This window comes from Salmo salar, chromosome 15 (genome assembly GCF_965601325.2).
Source record: "Salmo salar chromosome 15, fSalSal1, whole genome shotgun sequence".
Taxonomy (NCBI): Eukaryota; Metazoa; Chordata; class Actinopteri; order Salmoniformes; family Salmonidae; genus Salmo; species Salmo salar.
In genome coordinates this window covers 69,152,126-69,167,360 of record NC_138305.1, presented here as the reverse complement: position 1 = coordinate 69,167,360, position 15,235 = coordinate 69,152,126, and the positions used below count along the sequence as shown (strand labels likewise).

General features: G+C 41.5%; 1 protein-coding gene across 1 annotated transcript in view; it reads right to left on the bottom strand.

Annotated features, from left to right (window-relative positions):
• The window catches only part of cdh26.2 (cadherin 26, tandem duplicate 2), a 29,884-nt gene extending 18,234 nt beyond the window's left edge, over nucleotides 1-11,650 (bottom strand). The window contains exons 1-3 of the mRNA XM_014145477.3: nucleotides 11,484-11,650; nucleotides 7,502-7,624; nucleotides 7,134-7,283 (exon numbers count right to left, since the gene is read on the bottom strand). Of these exons, the coding sequence (XP_014000952.1) occupies nucleotides 7,134-7,283; nucleotides 7,502-7,624; nucleotides 11,484-11,519 (309 nt within the window). The 5' untranslated portion in view covers nucleotides 11,520-11,650. The remainder of the gene's footprint in view (nucleotides 1-7,133; nucleotides 7,284-7,501; nucleotides 7,625-11,483) is intronic.
• Between the last annotated feature and the right edge of the window lie 3,585 nt (nucleotides 11,651-15,235).

Below are 15,235 nucleotides of genomic sequence, written 5' to 3'. Positions count from 1 at the left end.
TTGCATCCTTATTGCTTGGGGGTAGAAGCTGTTCAGGGTCCTGTTGGTTTCAGACTTGCATCGGTACCACTTGCCATGCGGTAACAAAGAGAACAGTCTGTGGCGTGGGTGGCTGGAGTCTTTCACAATTTTTAGGACCTTCCTCTGACACCGCCTGGGTTTGAGGTCCTGGATGGCAGGGAGCTCAGCCCCAGTGATCTACTGGGATGTAAACACTACCCTATGTAGCGCCTTGTGGTCGGATGCCAAGCAGTTTCCATACCAAGCGGTGATGCAGCCAGTGATGATGCTCTCAATGAAGCAGCTGTAGAAATGTTTGAGGATCTGAGGGCCCAAGCCAAATCTTTCAGCCTGCTGAGGGGGACGAGGCGTTGTCGTGTCCTCTTCAAGACTGTGTTGGCGTGTGTAGACCATGATAGATCCTTAGTGATGTGGACACCGAGGACCCGCTCCACTACAGCCCGTCGATGTGAATGGGGGCGTGCTTGCCCCCATTTCAGTTTCCTGAAGTCTACGATCAGCTCCTTTGTCTTACTGAAGTTGAGGTGGAGGTTGTTGTCCTGTCACAACACTGCCAGCTCTGACCTCCTCTGTATAGGCTGTCTCAATGTCATCAGTGTCGCCGGCCTTTGTGTCGTCGGCCACGCAGTCGTGGGAGTACAGGAGAGGACTGAGCGCGCACCCATGAGGGGCCCCTGTGTTGAGGTTCAGCATGGCGGATGTGTTGTTGCCTAGCCTCACCACCTGGGGGTGGCCCGCAGGAAGTCCAGGATCCAGTTGTAGAGGGTGTTTAGTCCCGGGGTCCCGAGCTTAGTGATGAGCTTGGATGGCACTATGATTTTGAAAGCTGAGATGTAGTCAATGAACATCATTCTCACATAGGTAGATGTTCCTCTTGTCCAGGTGGGAAAGAACAACCACGTGTCATGATTAGATAGTGAAAAAAGACACCAATTTCTTTAAGAATTCATTTAAACAATTAAAGCAAATTTACCAACATTTCTGAAAATGGATATATAGTGTTTTGCAGTGGTGTAAAGTACTTAAGTAAAACTATTTTAAAGTACTACTTAAGTAGGTTTTTGGGGTATCTGTACTTTACTATTTATATATTTTGTTGTTTTACTTCACTACGTTCCTAAACAAAATAATGTACTTTTTACTACATACATTTTCCCTGACACCCACAAGTACATTTTGACAGGAAAATGGTCCCATTCACACACTTATCAAGAGAACATCCCTGGTCATCCCTACTGCGTCTGATCAGGCAGACTCATTAAACACAAGTGTTGGAGTGTGCCCCTGGCTATAGAAAATAAAAATAATTCAAAAAATTGTGCCGTCTGGCTTGCTTAATATAAGGAATTTGAAATTATTTATACTTTTACTTTCGATACTTAAGTACATTTTAGCAATTCCATTTACTTTGATACTTAAGTATATTTAATTTTACTGGGTGACTTTCACTTTTACCTGAGTCATTTTCTATTAAGGTATCTTTACTTTTACTCTATTATGACAATTGAGTACTTTTTCCACAGCTGGTGTTTTGGAATTCAACTCTTTAAGTGTCTCTCTTCAGTTGAATTAAGTAATGAGAGATTGGGCACTGTTTTTCTATATTTTTATTTACATTTTTATCGATTGAAACAGAAACTATACACCGTACAACATTACACAATATGTCAAAGTATAGGTCTAGGTCTTGCGCTTCAAATGAATATTATTATACAGTGGATGGTTAGCGGTGTCATGGTGTGGTGTGTTCGTAACCAAGTGGAAAAAACCCACTTGAATGGCCCTCCAACTGGTATTTACTAGTTAAATCATCCATGAATCACCTTGTGATGGGGAATGGAAGCTTGTTGTATGCAACAGGGAGGGGCAATTGAATGCAAAATTCAGTTGTTAAAACATTTCTAGCCTGTCTATCTATGAGTTACAGGTTTGACGTGTTATGTTCGACCCTCTCAGTTTTTCACGACAAAGCAACAGAAAATGGCCAAGTAGAGCAGAACCAGCTCACCTGCTTTTACACTATGGTGTGACTATTAGACGTTCAATGTTTCTTTTGAAAGAAATATTTAAAAACTAATCGTTTTACCATATTAAAATGAAAGATCAGTTCACAAAAGGACAGATGTAAATTATTCACTAATCACATAAAATAATCTTCAGAAATAATTTTGTCAATGCAACGAAATAGCTAAGGCTTTACAATAATGGTAATTTATATAATTGTATTTTGGGAGGTTAGTGGGTTAAATTCTTCCTAGAAGTTACAGAGGGTGCACAGAGGGATGTCAAAATGCAGAATTTTTATACTTTAGCAAGTTTTCATTCACAATGAAAATCAGATTTATTTAATTCTCCATGTGGTCTATATTAAACGGCACTTCATTTAACATAACAGGCTTTTAAAATGCAATATTGTTGCAGTATTTCTATTTAACACATTAAATGGATGCAAAAGGCACTCATTTCGTGGAAAGACCCAGTACGCGTTAAGTTCTGCCAGTTGGATGTTGGTTGCAATGCTCTCGTCAATTTTTTTGGTTGATTTGTCATGTGCACATGTAGGACATGGTGTCACTACAGGACCTATAACGTATCATGTTTGTAATCATTTCGTAGTTATTTTGACCAAATATTTTGTAGTGGCGGTAGCCTATTAAAATATTTGGAGGTGTGGCTGGTTGGGGGCGTGGCTGGCTGGGGTCGTAGCTTTGGCTTCATGCTTTTTGGCCTCCCATGGGACCGGATTGTCATGCCTGTTAATGTGTTATGTGTTCTGCAATTAAAATGGCCTACAAAAGTTGAATTGTAAAGACAATCACCATTTTGTTACAATAAGATTTGGCAAATGTTTTGTATTTGCCATGCATTTGAATAATAACTACATTTAAATGCATGTTGGAATATATGTAAAATATATTGCTAAGAATGTATTTTGAAATATATTAAATACATTTTCCAACGTATTTAACATATATTCTGATATACATTTTACATACATTTATATATACATTTTAAATACATTCCGTAATATACATTGGAATGTACACTGAACACAAATATAACACAACATGTAACAATTTCTAAGATTTTACTGAGTTACAGTTCATATAAGGAAATCAGTCAATTGAAAGAAATCCATTAATCTTTGACTGGGAATACAGTCATCTGTTGGTCACAAACACTGTACCTTAAAAAAAAGTTGTGCTGTGGATCAGAAAACCAGTCAGCATCTGGTGTAACCACCATTGCCTCATGTAGCGTGAGTTGATCAGGCTGTTGATTGTGGCCTTTGGAATGTTTTGCCACTCCTCTTCAATGACTGTGCAAAGTTGCTGGATATGGCGGGAACTGGAACATGCTGTCATACACGTTGATCCAGAGTATCCCAAAAATGCTCAATGGGTGACATGTCTGGTGAGAATGCAGACCATGAAAGAACTGGGACATTTTCAGCTTTCAGGAATTGTGTACAGACATGGGGACGTGCAATATCATGCTGAAACATGAGGTGATGGTGGCAGATGAACGGCACGACAATGGGCCTCAGGATCACATCACGGTATCTCTGTGCATTCAAATTGCCATTGGTAAAATGCAATTGTGTTTGTTGCCCGTAGCTTATGCCTGCCAATACCATAACCCCACCACCACCATGGGGAACTCTGTTCCCAACGCTGTCTGCCATCTGCCCAGTACAGGTGAAACCGGGATTCATCTGTGAAGAGCAGCACACTTCTCCAGCATGCCAGTGGCCATTGAAGGTCAGCCTTTGCCCACTGAAGTCGGCTACAACGCCGAACTGCAGTCAGGTCAAGATCCTGGTGAGGACGATGAGTACTCAGATGAGCTTCCCTGAGACGGTTTCTGACAGTTTGTGCGGAAGTTCTTCGGTAGCGCAAACCCACAGTTTCATCAGCTGTCCAGGTTGCTGGTCTCAGACGATCACGCAGGTGAATTAGCCGGATGTAGGTCCTGGGTTGACTTGGTTACAAGTCGTCTGCAGTTGTGAGGCTGGTTGGACGTACTGCCATATTCTCTAAAATGACATTGGCCTACCATGACATATTGAAATTAACTTTCAATTTTCTGGCAACAGCTCTGCTGGACATTCCTGCAGTCAGCATGCCAATTCCACACTCCCTCAAACCTTGAGACATAAAATAAAATAAAATTTTACTGGTCACATACACATATTTAGCAGATGCTATTGCGGGTGTAGCGAAATGCTTGTGTTCCCAGCTCCAACAGTGCACTAGTCACAACAAGTTGTGACAAGTCACAACAATACACACAAATCTAGAAGTAAAAGAATGGAATTAAGAAATATATAAATATTAGGAGGAGCAATGCTGGAGGGGCATTGACTAAAATACATTAGAATAGAATCAAGCATATACATATTAAATGAGTAAAGTAGTATGTAAACATTATTAAAGTGACTAGTGTTCCATTATTAAAGTGAACAGTGATTCCATGTCTATGTACATAGCGCAGCAGCCTTCTAAGATGCAGGGTTGAGTAACCGGGTGGTAGCCAGCTAGTGATGGCTATTTAACAGTCTGATGACCTTGAGAGAGAAATTGTTTTTCAGTCTCTCGGTCCCAGCTTTTATGCACCTGTACTGACCTCGCCTTCTGGATTATCATCCAGAAGGCGGGGTCGTGGCTTGGGTGGTTGATGTCCTTCCTGTGACATCGGGTACTGTAGGTGTCCTGGAGGGCAGGCGGTGTGCCCTCGGTGATGCGTTGGGCAGACCGCACCACCCTCTGGAGAGCCTTGTGGTTGCAGGCGGTGCAGTTGCCGTACCAGGTGGTGATACAGCCCGACAGGTTGCTCTCAATTGTGCATCTGTAAAAGTTTGTGAGTGTCTTAGGGGCCAAGCCAAATTTGTTCAGCCTCCTGAGGTTGAAGAGGTACTGTTGCGCCATCTTCACCACACTGTCTCTGTGTGTGGACAATTTGAGATTGTCAGTGATGTGTACGCAGAGAAACTTGAAGCTTTTCACCTTCTCCACTGCGGTCCCATCGATGTCGATAGGGGCATGTTACCTCTGCTGTTTCCTGAAGTCCACGATCAGCTCCTTCTTTTTGTTGACGTTGAGGAAGAGGTTATTTTCCTGGCACCACTCCACCAGGCCCCTCACCTCCTCCCTGTAGGCTGTCTCATCATTGTCGGTAATCATGCCTACTACTGTTGTCTGCTGTCGTCTGCAAACTTGATGATTGAGTTTGAGGCATGTGTGGCCACGCAGTCATGGGTGAACAGGGAGTACAGGAGGGGGCTGAGCACACACCCTTGTGAGGCCCCTGTGTTGAGGATCAGTGTAGTGGAGGTGTTGTATCATACCTTCAACACCTGGGGGCGGCCCGTCAGGCAGTCCAGGACCCAGTTGCACAGGGAGGGGTTCAGACCTAGGGCCCCGAGCTTAAAGATGAGCTTGGAGGGTATTATGGTGTTGAAGGCTGAGCTATAGTCAATGAGCAGCATTCTTATATAGGTATTTCTCTTGTCCAGATGGTATAGGGCAGTGCGATAGGGATTGCATTGTCTGTGGATCTATTGGGGCCGTATGGAAATTAAAGTGGGTCTAGGTTGTCAGGGAAGGTAGAGGTGATATGATCCTTAACTCGCCTCTCAAAGCACTTCATAATGACAGAAGTGAGTGCTGTGGGGCATAGTCATTTAGTTCAGTGACCTTTGCTTTCTTGGGTACAGGAACAATGGTGGACATCTTGAGGCAAGTGGGGACAGCAGACTGGGATAGGGAGAGATTGAATATGTCCGTAAACACTCCAGCCAGCTGATCTGTGCATGCTCTGAGGACGCAGCTAGGAATGCCGTCTGGGCCGGCAGCCTTGCGAGGGTTAAAACACCACGAGTAGTTAATCTTTAAACATACACCACTGTAACATACTCTGTTTCACGGAATCATGGCTCTCTCCGGATATACTGTCCCCGTCCATACAGCCAGCTAGGTTCTCAGTACATTGCGCAGACAGGAATAAAGAACTGTCCTGGAAGAAAAAAGACAGTGGTGTATGTTGCATGAATAACTACTCGTGGTGTGATTGTGATAACGTACAGAAACTCAAGTCCTTTTGTTCACCCGACCTAGAATACCTCACAATCAAATGCCGACCGTATAACCTCCCAAGAGAATTCTCTTCAGTTATAGTCACAGCCATGTATATTCCCCCTCAAGCCGATACCACGACGGCCCTCAAGGTACTACACTGGACTTTGTGCAAACTGAAAACCACATGTACTGAGGCCGCATTTTTTGTAGCTGGGGATTTTATCAAAGCAAATTTGAGGAAAACACTACCGAAGTTCTATCAACACGTTGACTGTAGTACTCTCACGACAAAATCACTCAAGCACTGTTACTCCCCCTTCCGAGATGGCTACAAGGCCCTCCCCTGCCCTCCCTTCGGCAAATCAGAACACGACTACATTTTTTCTCCTCCCTTCCTATAGGGAGAACCTCAAACAGGAAGTACCGGTGCTAAGGTCTATTCAACGCTGGGCTGACCTATCGGAATCCATGCTTCAAGATTGTTTTGATCACGCGGACTGGGATATGCGGCGGCAGGTAGCCTAGTGGTTAGAGCGTTGGACTAGTAACCGAAAGATTGCAAGATCGAATCCCCGAGCTGACAAGGTAAAAATCTGTCATTCTGCCCCTGAACAAGGCAGTTAACCCACTCTTCTTGGGCCATCATTGAAAATAAGAATTTGTTCTTAACTGACTTGCCTAGTTAAATAAAGGTTTAAAAAAAATTCTGGGTAGCCTCTGAGAAAAACATTGATGTATACATGGACACAAGGTGCAAATGTGTAATGATCATGCTGTTTAATCAGCTTCTTGATATGCACAAAATTTGACAGGAATAAGCTTTTTGTGCATATGAAACATTTCTGGGATTTTTTATTGCAGATCATGAAACATGGGATTAACACCTTACATGTTGCGTTTATATTTTGTTCAGTGTAATTAAAGTGTATAGAATTAGAATTGTTTCAAATAAATGATTTGGCCAATTGTAAATGTTATTAAAACATATATTTTAATTGTATTTTTTTATGGTTAATGAGCTCCATTCTCTCCCACCTTAAGTTTCTGGTAAAGCTCGTAGTCTAGTTCTCCATGAACTACGATATCTCCGGTGTCTGTATTGATTGACAGTTTTCCTCTGGGGTCCAGATCAACCCCTTGACCATGTAGATGGAAACCCACACGGAACGCCTTCTCAATGTGAACCTGAAACAAAACATCCATTCAGTACATGACTTTGTGTGTGTGTGTGTGTGTTTGCGTATGCGTGCATGTGCACCCGTGTACGTCCGTCCGCCTACTTGTTCGACCATGTGTGTATGTGTGTGTTTGTGCGGGCACATGTGTTTGAATCAATGCACATGTGATTACATAGAAAAGGAGGCATTTCCCTCTCGACAAAAGAGAGTGTGATCTTTACTTACCTTCCCCAGTACATAAGGATAAGGTCCGGGCCTCGCCTCTTCTATCTTAAAAGAGTCTACAATCCAGATTCTCTTCTGCCGATGCAGTAACTCTTCAGAGGACACACTGACAAACCCCAGACACTACAGAGCAAACCAGACAGGAACAGATGCATTGGTTAAAAAAGGTATTTCCCTGAAAGGTGAGCCTGTCTCTATTGTGAGTAGGGGCTCAATAAGGTAGTGTTAAAGTGTACATAAGAATGAATGGGACTGAAAGCCATGGGAACATAAAGACATTTAGCTGAGCTCATCTCACCACCATCTAATTCTCTCTCTATATATATACACATTTATATACACTACTGTTCAAAAGTTTGGGGTCACTTAGAAATGTCCTTGTTTTTGAAAGAAAAGCAATTTTTTTGCCCATTAAAATAACATCAAATTGATCAGAAATACACTGTAGACATAGTTAATGTTGTAAATGATCATTGTAACTGGAAACGGCCGATTTTTTTTATGGAATATATACGTAGGCGTACAGAGGCCCATTATCTGCAACCATCACTCCTGTGTTCCAATGGCACGTTGTGTTAGTTTATAATTTTAAGAGGATAATTGATCATTAGAAAACCCTTTTGTAATTATGTTAGCACAGCTGAAAACTGTTGTGCTGATTACAGAAGAAATATAACTGGTCTTCTTTAGATTTGTGGGTTTGATTACAGGCTTTCTTTTGAAACTCATCAGTCTATGCTTGTTCTGAAAATGGAAGGCTATTCCATGTGAGAAATTTCCAAGAAACTGAATATCTCGTACAATGCCGTGTACCACTCCCTTCACAGAACAGCGCAAACTGGCTCTGACCAGAATAGAAAGAGGAGTGGGAGGCACCGATGCACAACTGAGAAAGAGGACAAGTACATTAGTGTCTCTAGTTTTAGAAACAGATGCCTCACAAGTCCTCAACTGGCAGCAATACACCCGTCTCAACGTCAACAATGAAGAGGCAACTCCGGGATGCTGGCCTTCTAGGCAGAGTTCCTCTGTCCAGTGTCTGTGTTTTTTGCCCATCTTAATCTTTTCTTTTTATTGGCCAGTCTGAGAACTGGATCATGTTGTGTGGGTGCTTTGCTGCAGTAGAGACTGGTGCACTTCACAAAATAAATGGCATCATGAGGAATGCAAATTGTGTGGTTATATTGAAGCAACATCAAGACATCAGTCAGGAACTTAAAGCTTGGTCGCAAATGGGTCTTCCAAATGGACAATGACCCCAAGCATACTTCCAAAGTTGTGGCAAAATGGCTTAAGGACAACAAAATCAAGGTATTGGAGTGGCCATCACAAAGCCCTGACCTCAATCCCATAGAAAATGTGTGGACAAACCTGACTCCGTTACACCAGCTCTGTCAGGAGGAATGTGCCAAAATTCACCCAACTTATTGTGGGAAGCTTGTGGAAGGCTACCCGAAATGTTTGACCCAAGTTAAACAATTTAAAGGCAACGCAACCAAATACTAACTGAGTGTATGTAAACTTCTTAACCACTGGGAATGTGATGAAAGAAATAAAAGCTGAAATAAATCACTCTACTATTATTCTGACATTTCACATTCTTTAAATGCAGTGGTGATCCTAACTGACCTAAAACGGGGAATTTTTACTATGTCAGGAATTGTGAAAAACTGAGTTTAACCTATTCGCTATAGGGGGCAGTATTTTCACGGCCGGATGAAAAACGTTCCCAATTTAAACAGGTTACTACTCTGGCTCAGAAACTAGAATACGCATATTAGTAGATTTGGATAGAAAACACTCTGAAGTTTCTAAAACTGTTTGAATGGTGTCTGTGAGTATAACAAAACTCATATGGCAGGCAAAAACCTGAGAAAATTCCAAGCAGGAAGTGGCCTGTCTGAGAATGTGTATTTCTTCTTTTGGTTCTCTATCGAAGCTACAGTATCTGTGCTGTTATGTAGCACTTTCTAAGGTTTCCATTGGCTCTCTAAAGCCTTCAGAAAGCGGATTGAGGCGTCTCCTGTCTCTGGGCAGAGTTTTGTAGCTCAGTTTGTCAGTGGTCTGCCTGGTGACTAAGAGATTGTATATGCGCGTTCACGAGACCACGCAGTTTTTTATTTTCCTCTTTGAATGAATACACTATTGTCCGGTTGGAATATTATTGCTATTTTATGAGAAAAATACCATAAAAATTGATTTTAAACAGCGTTTGACATACTTCTATGTACGGTAAAGGAACATTTTGAATTTTTTTGTCTTGAAATGCGCTTGCGCGTTACCTTTTGGATAGTGACCTGAACGCACGAACAAAACGGAGGTATTTGGACATAACTATGGATTATTTGGAACAAAAACAACATTTCTTGTGGAAGTAGCAGTCCTGGGAGTGCATTTTGACGAAGATCAGCAAAGGTAATACAATTTTTCTAATAGTAATTCTGAGTTTAGGTTGCCCCGAACTTGGCGAGTGTCAAAATAGCTAGCCGTGATGGCTGAGCTATGTACTCAGAATATTGCAAAATGTGCTTTAGCCGAAAAGCTATTTTAAAATCGGACATAGCGATTGCATGACGGAGTTCTGTATCTATAATTCTTAAAATAATTGTTATGTATTTTGTCAACGTTTATGATGAGTAATTTTGTAAATTTACCGGAAGTTTTGGGTGGGAATGCATGTTCTGAACATCACATGCTAATGTAAAAAGCTGTTTTTGGATATAAATATGAACTTGATTGAACAACATAATGTCCTAGGAGTGTCATCTGATGAAGATCATCGAAGGTTAGTGCTTCATTTAGCTGTATTTTGCGTTTTTGTGACATATATGCTTGCTTGGAAAATGGCTGTGTGATTGTTTTTGGCTATGTACTCTCCTAACATAATCTAATGTTTTGCTTTCGGTGTAAAACCTTTTTGAAATCGGACAATGTGGTTAGATTAACGAGAGTCTTGTCTTTAAAATGGTGTAAAATAGTCGTATGTTTGAAAAATTGAAATTATTGCATTTTTGAGGTTTTTGTATTTCGCGCCACGTTCTTCCATTGGATACTGGCGAGGCATTCCGCTAGCGGAACCCCTAGATGTAAGAAATTAAATATATTTGGCTAAGGTGTATGTAAACTTCCGACTTCAACTGTAGGTGTCACTGTTGTCGAAAGGAGGAGCGGACCAAAGTGTGTGTCGTTCCACATTTTATTTACACTGTGAAACTATGCAATACATATAAATAAACTCAATAACAAAAACAACAAACCGTGACGCAGAGTTGACATACACGTACTCAAAAAACTATCTGCCACAAACCCAGGTGGGAAAAAAAACCCTACTTAAGTATGATCTCTAATTAGAGACAATGAGGACCAGCTGCCTCTAATTGAAGATCATCCCAAACAACCCCAACATAGAAATACAAAACTAGAACCTGAACATAGAAATAGAAAACATCCCGTCACGCCCTGACCTACTCTACCATAGAAAATAACATCTTACTATGGTCAGGACGTGACAGTAGGTATTTGTAGAATTACACTTTTTCAATGGATAAGCCACCAGATGTGGTAAAGGTCATGAATTTAGTTTTTTTGTACATTCAAGACCAGTTTGAGACCATAAACGGAGGCCTGTGGTGACTGAAAAGCAGTCTAGAGCTCTTCAACAGCCTGAACCATGAATGTAAGACTGTATATTGGTTACTAAACACTGCAACCAAAAAAAAATCACAATTCCAGATTTTGACCACCTTCCAGACCCAAAGATCTAAAGCGCTATGTCTTCAATAAGAAATGCTTAAACTCAGGTTGCTTAATCAGTATGATACATTTGATTTAAATATGCTATTCAAATCCTAGCCTGAATGAACACAGAAAGTCCCATCCCAAACTGTATCCAAGTAAATGGTTGGGCATGATAAGCCTGTCTGCCCATCAATCCATTGACCCTCTATTCAGCCGATGATTGATTTCAAACATCAAACCTTACCAGTGTTATGAGCAGACAGGTACTTCTAGTCCCCATATTGTATCCAGATGTGTGAGCTGATATGGTACTCCAATGCCACAGAGTGTAGGCCTGTCCCTAAATACAGTACAGACACAGTCCACCTGAGGTGAAAACACAGCTGAAGAGACGTGTCCTGGCTTCGGCTACAGTATTTATGGGCGGGAGGGCAAGCGCAGGCTGAAATGGGTGATGTCATACATAGCTGAGCAATTCAAAAACCCTGCTGTAGGTGGGTGCAAGCTGAAACCTGGTTTTAGGCAGAAAGATGTGTGTAATATGAATTTGGTGGGTGCATATAATTGTCCTATTTCACAAATGTTCAAGTGTGCTATACAGTACGCATGTGTGAAATGGAAAATTGTTTTTTTGCATATCCCCACTGAGACAGAGGTTGGTCATGGCCAGCCATTATCAACAGCAACCCTGCAGCAATTTTTTTTTACTTGTCGGCTCAGGGATTTGTACTAGTGACCTTTCGGATACTGGCCTTGGTCCAGGGCACATCAATTTTTTTTTACTTGTCGGCTCAGGGATTTGTACTAGTGACCTTTCGGATACTGGCCCCAACGCTCTAACAGCTAGGCTACCTGCTGCCCTACCTGCCATGTGTATGTATTTGTATTTGTATTTGTATTTGTATTTGTATTTGCATTTATTATGGATCACCATTAGCTGCTGCCAAGGCAGCAGTTACTCTTCCTGGGGTCCAGAAAAATGAAGGCAGTTATACAATTTTAAAACCATGACAATTCATTCACAACAGATTTCACAACACATTAAGTGTGTGCCCTCAGGCCACTACTCTACTACCACATACAGCAGTAGTCAAAAGTTTGGACACACCTACTCATTCCAGGGTTTTTCTTTATTTTACTATTTTCTACATTGTATAATAATAGTGAAGACATCAAAACGATGAAATAACACACATGGAATCATGTAGTTAACCAGAAAACAAATAAAAATCATTGTGTTCAAGCAATCAAGAACAAAACAAAATCAACATTTATTTTAGATTTGAGATTCTTCAATGTAGCCACCCTTTTCCTTGATGAAAGCTTTGCACACCCTTGGCATTCTCTCAACCAGCCTCATGAGGTAGTCACCTGGAATGCATTTCAATTATCAGGTGTGCCTTGTTAAATAGTGGAATTTCTTTCCTTCTTAATGTGTTTGAGCCAATCAGTTGTATTGTGACAAGGTATTGGTGGTATACAAAAGATAGCTTTATTTGGCAAAAGACCAAGTTCATATTATGGCAAGAACAGCTCAAATAATCAAAGATCAACGACAGGATGATTTTAAGACATGACGTTACTTCTTCTGCAGAGGATATGTTAATTCAAGTCAACTGCACCTCAGAAATTCACAGAGTTCAAGTAACAGACACATCTCAACATCAACTGTTCAGAGGAGACTGTGTGAATCAGGCCTTCCTGGTCGAATTGCTGCAAAGAAACCACTACTCAAGGACACCAATAAGAAGAAGGGACTTGCATGGGCCAAGAAACATGAGCAATGGACATTAGACCTCGGAAAATCTGTCCTTTGGTCTGATGAGTCCAAATTTGAGATTGTTGGTTCCAACTGCCGTGTCTTTGTAACTTCATTGGGATAGGGGGCAGCATTGGGAAGTTTGGATGAAAAGCGTGCCCAGAGTAAATTGCCTGTTACTCAGGCCCAGAAGCTAGGATATGCATGTAATTGGTAGATCTGGATAGAAAACACTCGAAACTTTCCAAAACTGTTAAAATAATGTCTGTGTGTATAACAGAACTCATATGGCAGGCAAAAACCTGAGACAAATCTACCAGGAAATGGGAAATCTGAGGTTTGTCGTTTTTTTAAGTGATTGCCTATCCCATATCCTGTGTCTGTGGGGTCAGATTGCACTTCGTAAGGCTTCCAGTAGATGTCAACAGTCTTTAGAAGTTGTTTCAGGCTTGTGTTGGAAAGGGGATTGAATAAGAGCTGTTTCAACAAGTGGTCAAGCTGAAAGACATTAGTTTAGTCTCGCGCGTGGCCGTGAGCGCGATGCTCATTCTCTTTCCTTTCTAATGACAACGGAATTGTCCGGTTGGAATATTATTGAAGATTTATGATAAAAACATCCTAAAGATTGATTATGTACATAGTTTGACATGTTTCTATGAACTTTAATGGAACTTTTTTGACTTTTCGTCTGGACTTTGTGCCCGCGCTTTGTGCATTTGGATTACTGGACTGAACGCGCGAACAAAAAGGAGGTATTTGGACATAAAGATGAACTTTATCGAACAAAACGAACATTTATTGTCTAACATGGAGACCTGGGAGTGCCATCAGATGAAGATCATCAAAGGTAAGTGATTCATTTTAACGCTATTTCTTTTGTGACACCTCTCCTTGGTTGGAAATTGTCTGTATGGTTTTCTGTGGCTAGGCGCTGACCTAACATAATCGCATGGTGTGCTTTCGCCGTAAAGCCTTTTTGAAATTGGACACAGCGGCTGGATTAACAAGAAATGTATCTTTAATCCTATGTATTACACTTGTATCTTTCATCAATGTTTATGATGAGTATTTCTGTAATTTGATTTGGCTCTCTGCAATTTCACCGGATGTTTGTTTGAGACAATGCATTTCTGAACATAACGCACCAATTTCAAATGAGGTTTTTGGACATAAAGAGGAACTTTAGCGAACAAAACACATATTTATTGTCTAACATGGAGTCCTGGGAGTGCCATCCGGTGAAGATCATCAAAGGTTAGTGATTCATTTTAACGCTATTTCTGACTTTTGTGACACCTCTCCTTTTTTGGAAAATGGCTATATGGTTTTCTGTGGCTAGGCGCTGACCTAACATAATCGCATGGTGTGCTTCGCCGTAAAGCCTTTTTGAAATTGGACACTGTGGCTGGATTAACAAGAAGTTTATCTTTAAAATGGTGTATAACACTTGTATGTTTGAGGAATTTTAATTATGAGATTTCTGTTGTTTGAATTTGGCGCCCTGCAATTTCCCTGGCTGTTGGCGAGGTGGGACGCTCACGTCCCGAACGATCCCAGAGATGGTAAGACGCAGAGTAGGTGAACGGATGATCTCCGCATGTGTGGTTCCCACCGTGATCATGGAGGAAGAGGTGTGATGGTGTGGGGGTGCTTTGCTGGTGACACTGTCTGATTTATTTAGAATTCAAGGCACACTTAACCAGCATGGCTACCACAGCATTCTGCAGCGATACACCATCCCATCTGGTTTGCGCTTAGTGTGACTATTGTTTGTTTTTCAACAGGACAATGACCAAACACACCTCCAGGCTGTGTAAGGGCTACTTGACCAATAAGGAGAGGGATGGAGTGCTGCATCAGATGACCTGGCCTCCACAATCACCCGACCTTAACCCAATTGAGATTGTTTGGAATGAGTTGGACCTCAGAGTGAAGGAAAAGCAGCCAACAAGTGCTCAACATATGTGGGAACTTCTTCAAGACTGTTGGAAAAGGTGAAGCTGGTTGAGAGAATGCCAAGAGTGTGCAAAGCTGTCATCAAGGTGTGTCCAAACCTTTGACTGGTACTGTATATACAACACAAAATCCATGTGTACGTGTGTGTATAGTGCGTATGTTATCGTGTTTGTATGCATGTGTCTGTGCCTATGTTTCTCTTCACAGTCCCCGCTTTTCCATAAAGTGTATGTTTGTGTGTGTGTGTGTGTGAGTGTGCGTGCGTGCGTGAGTGCGTGTGT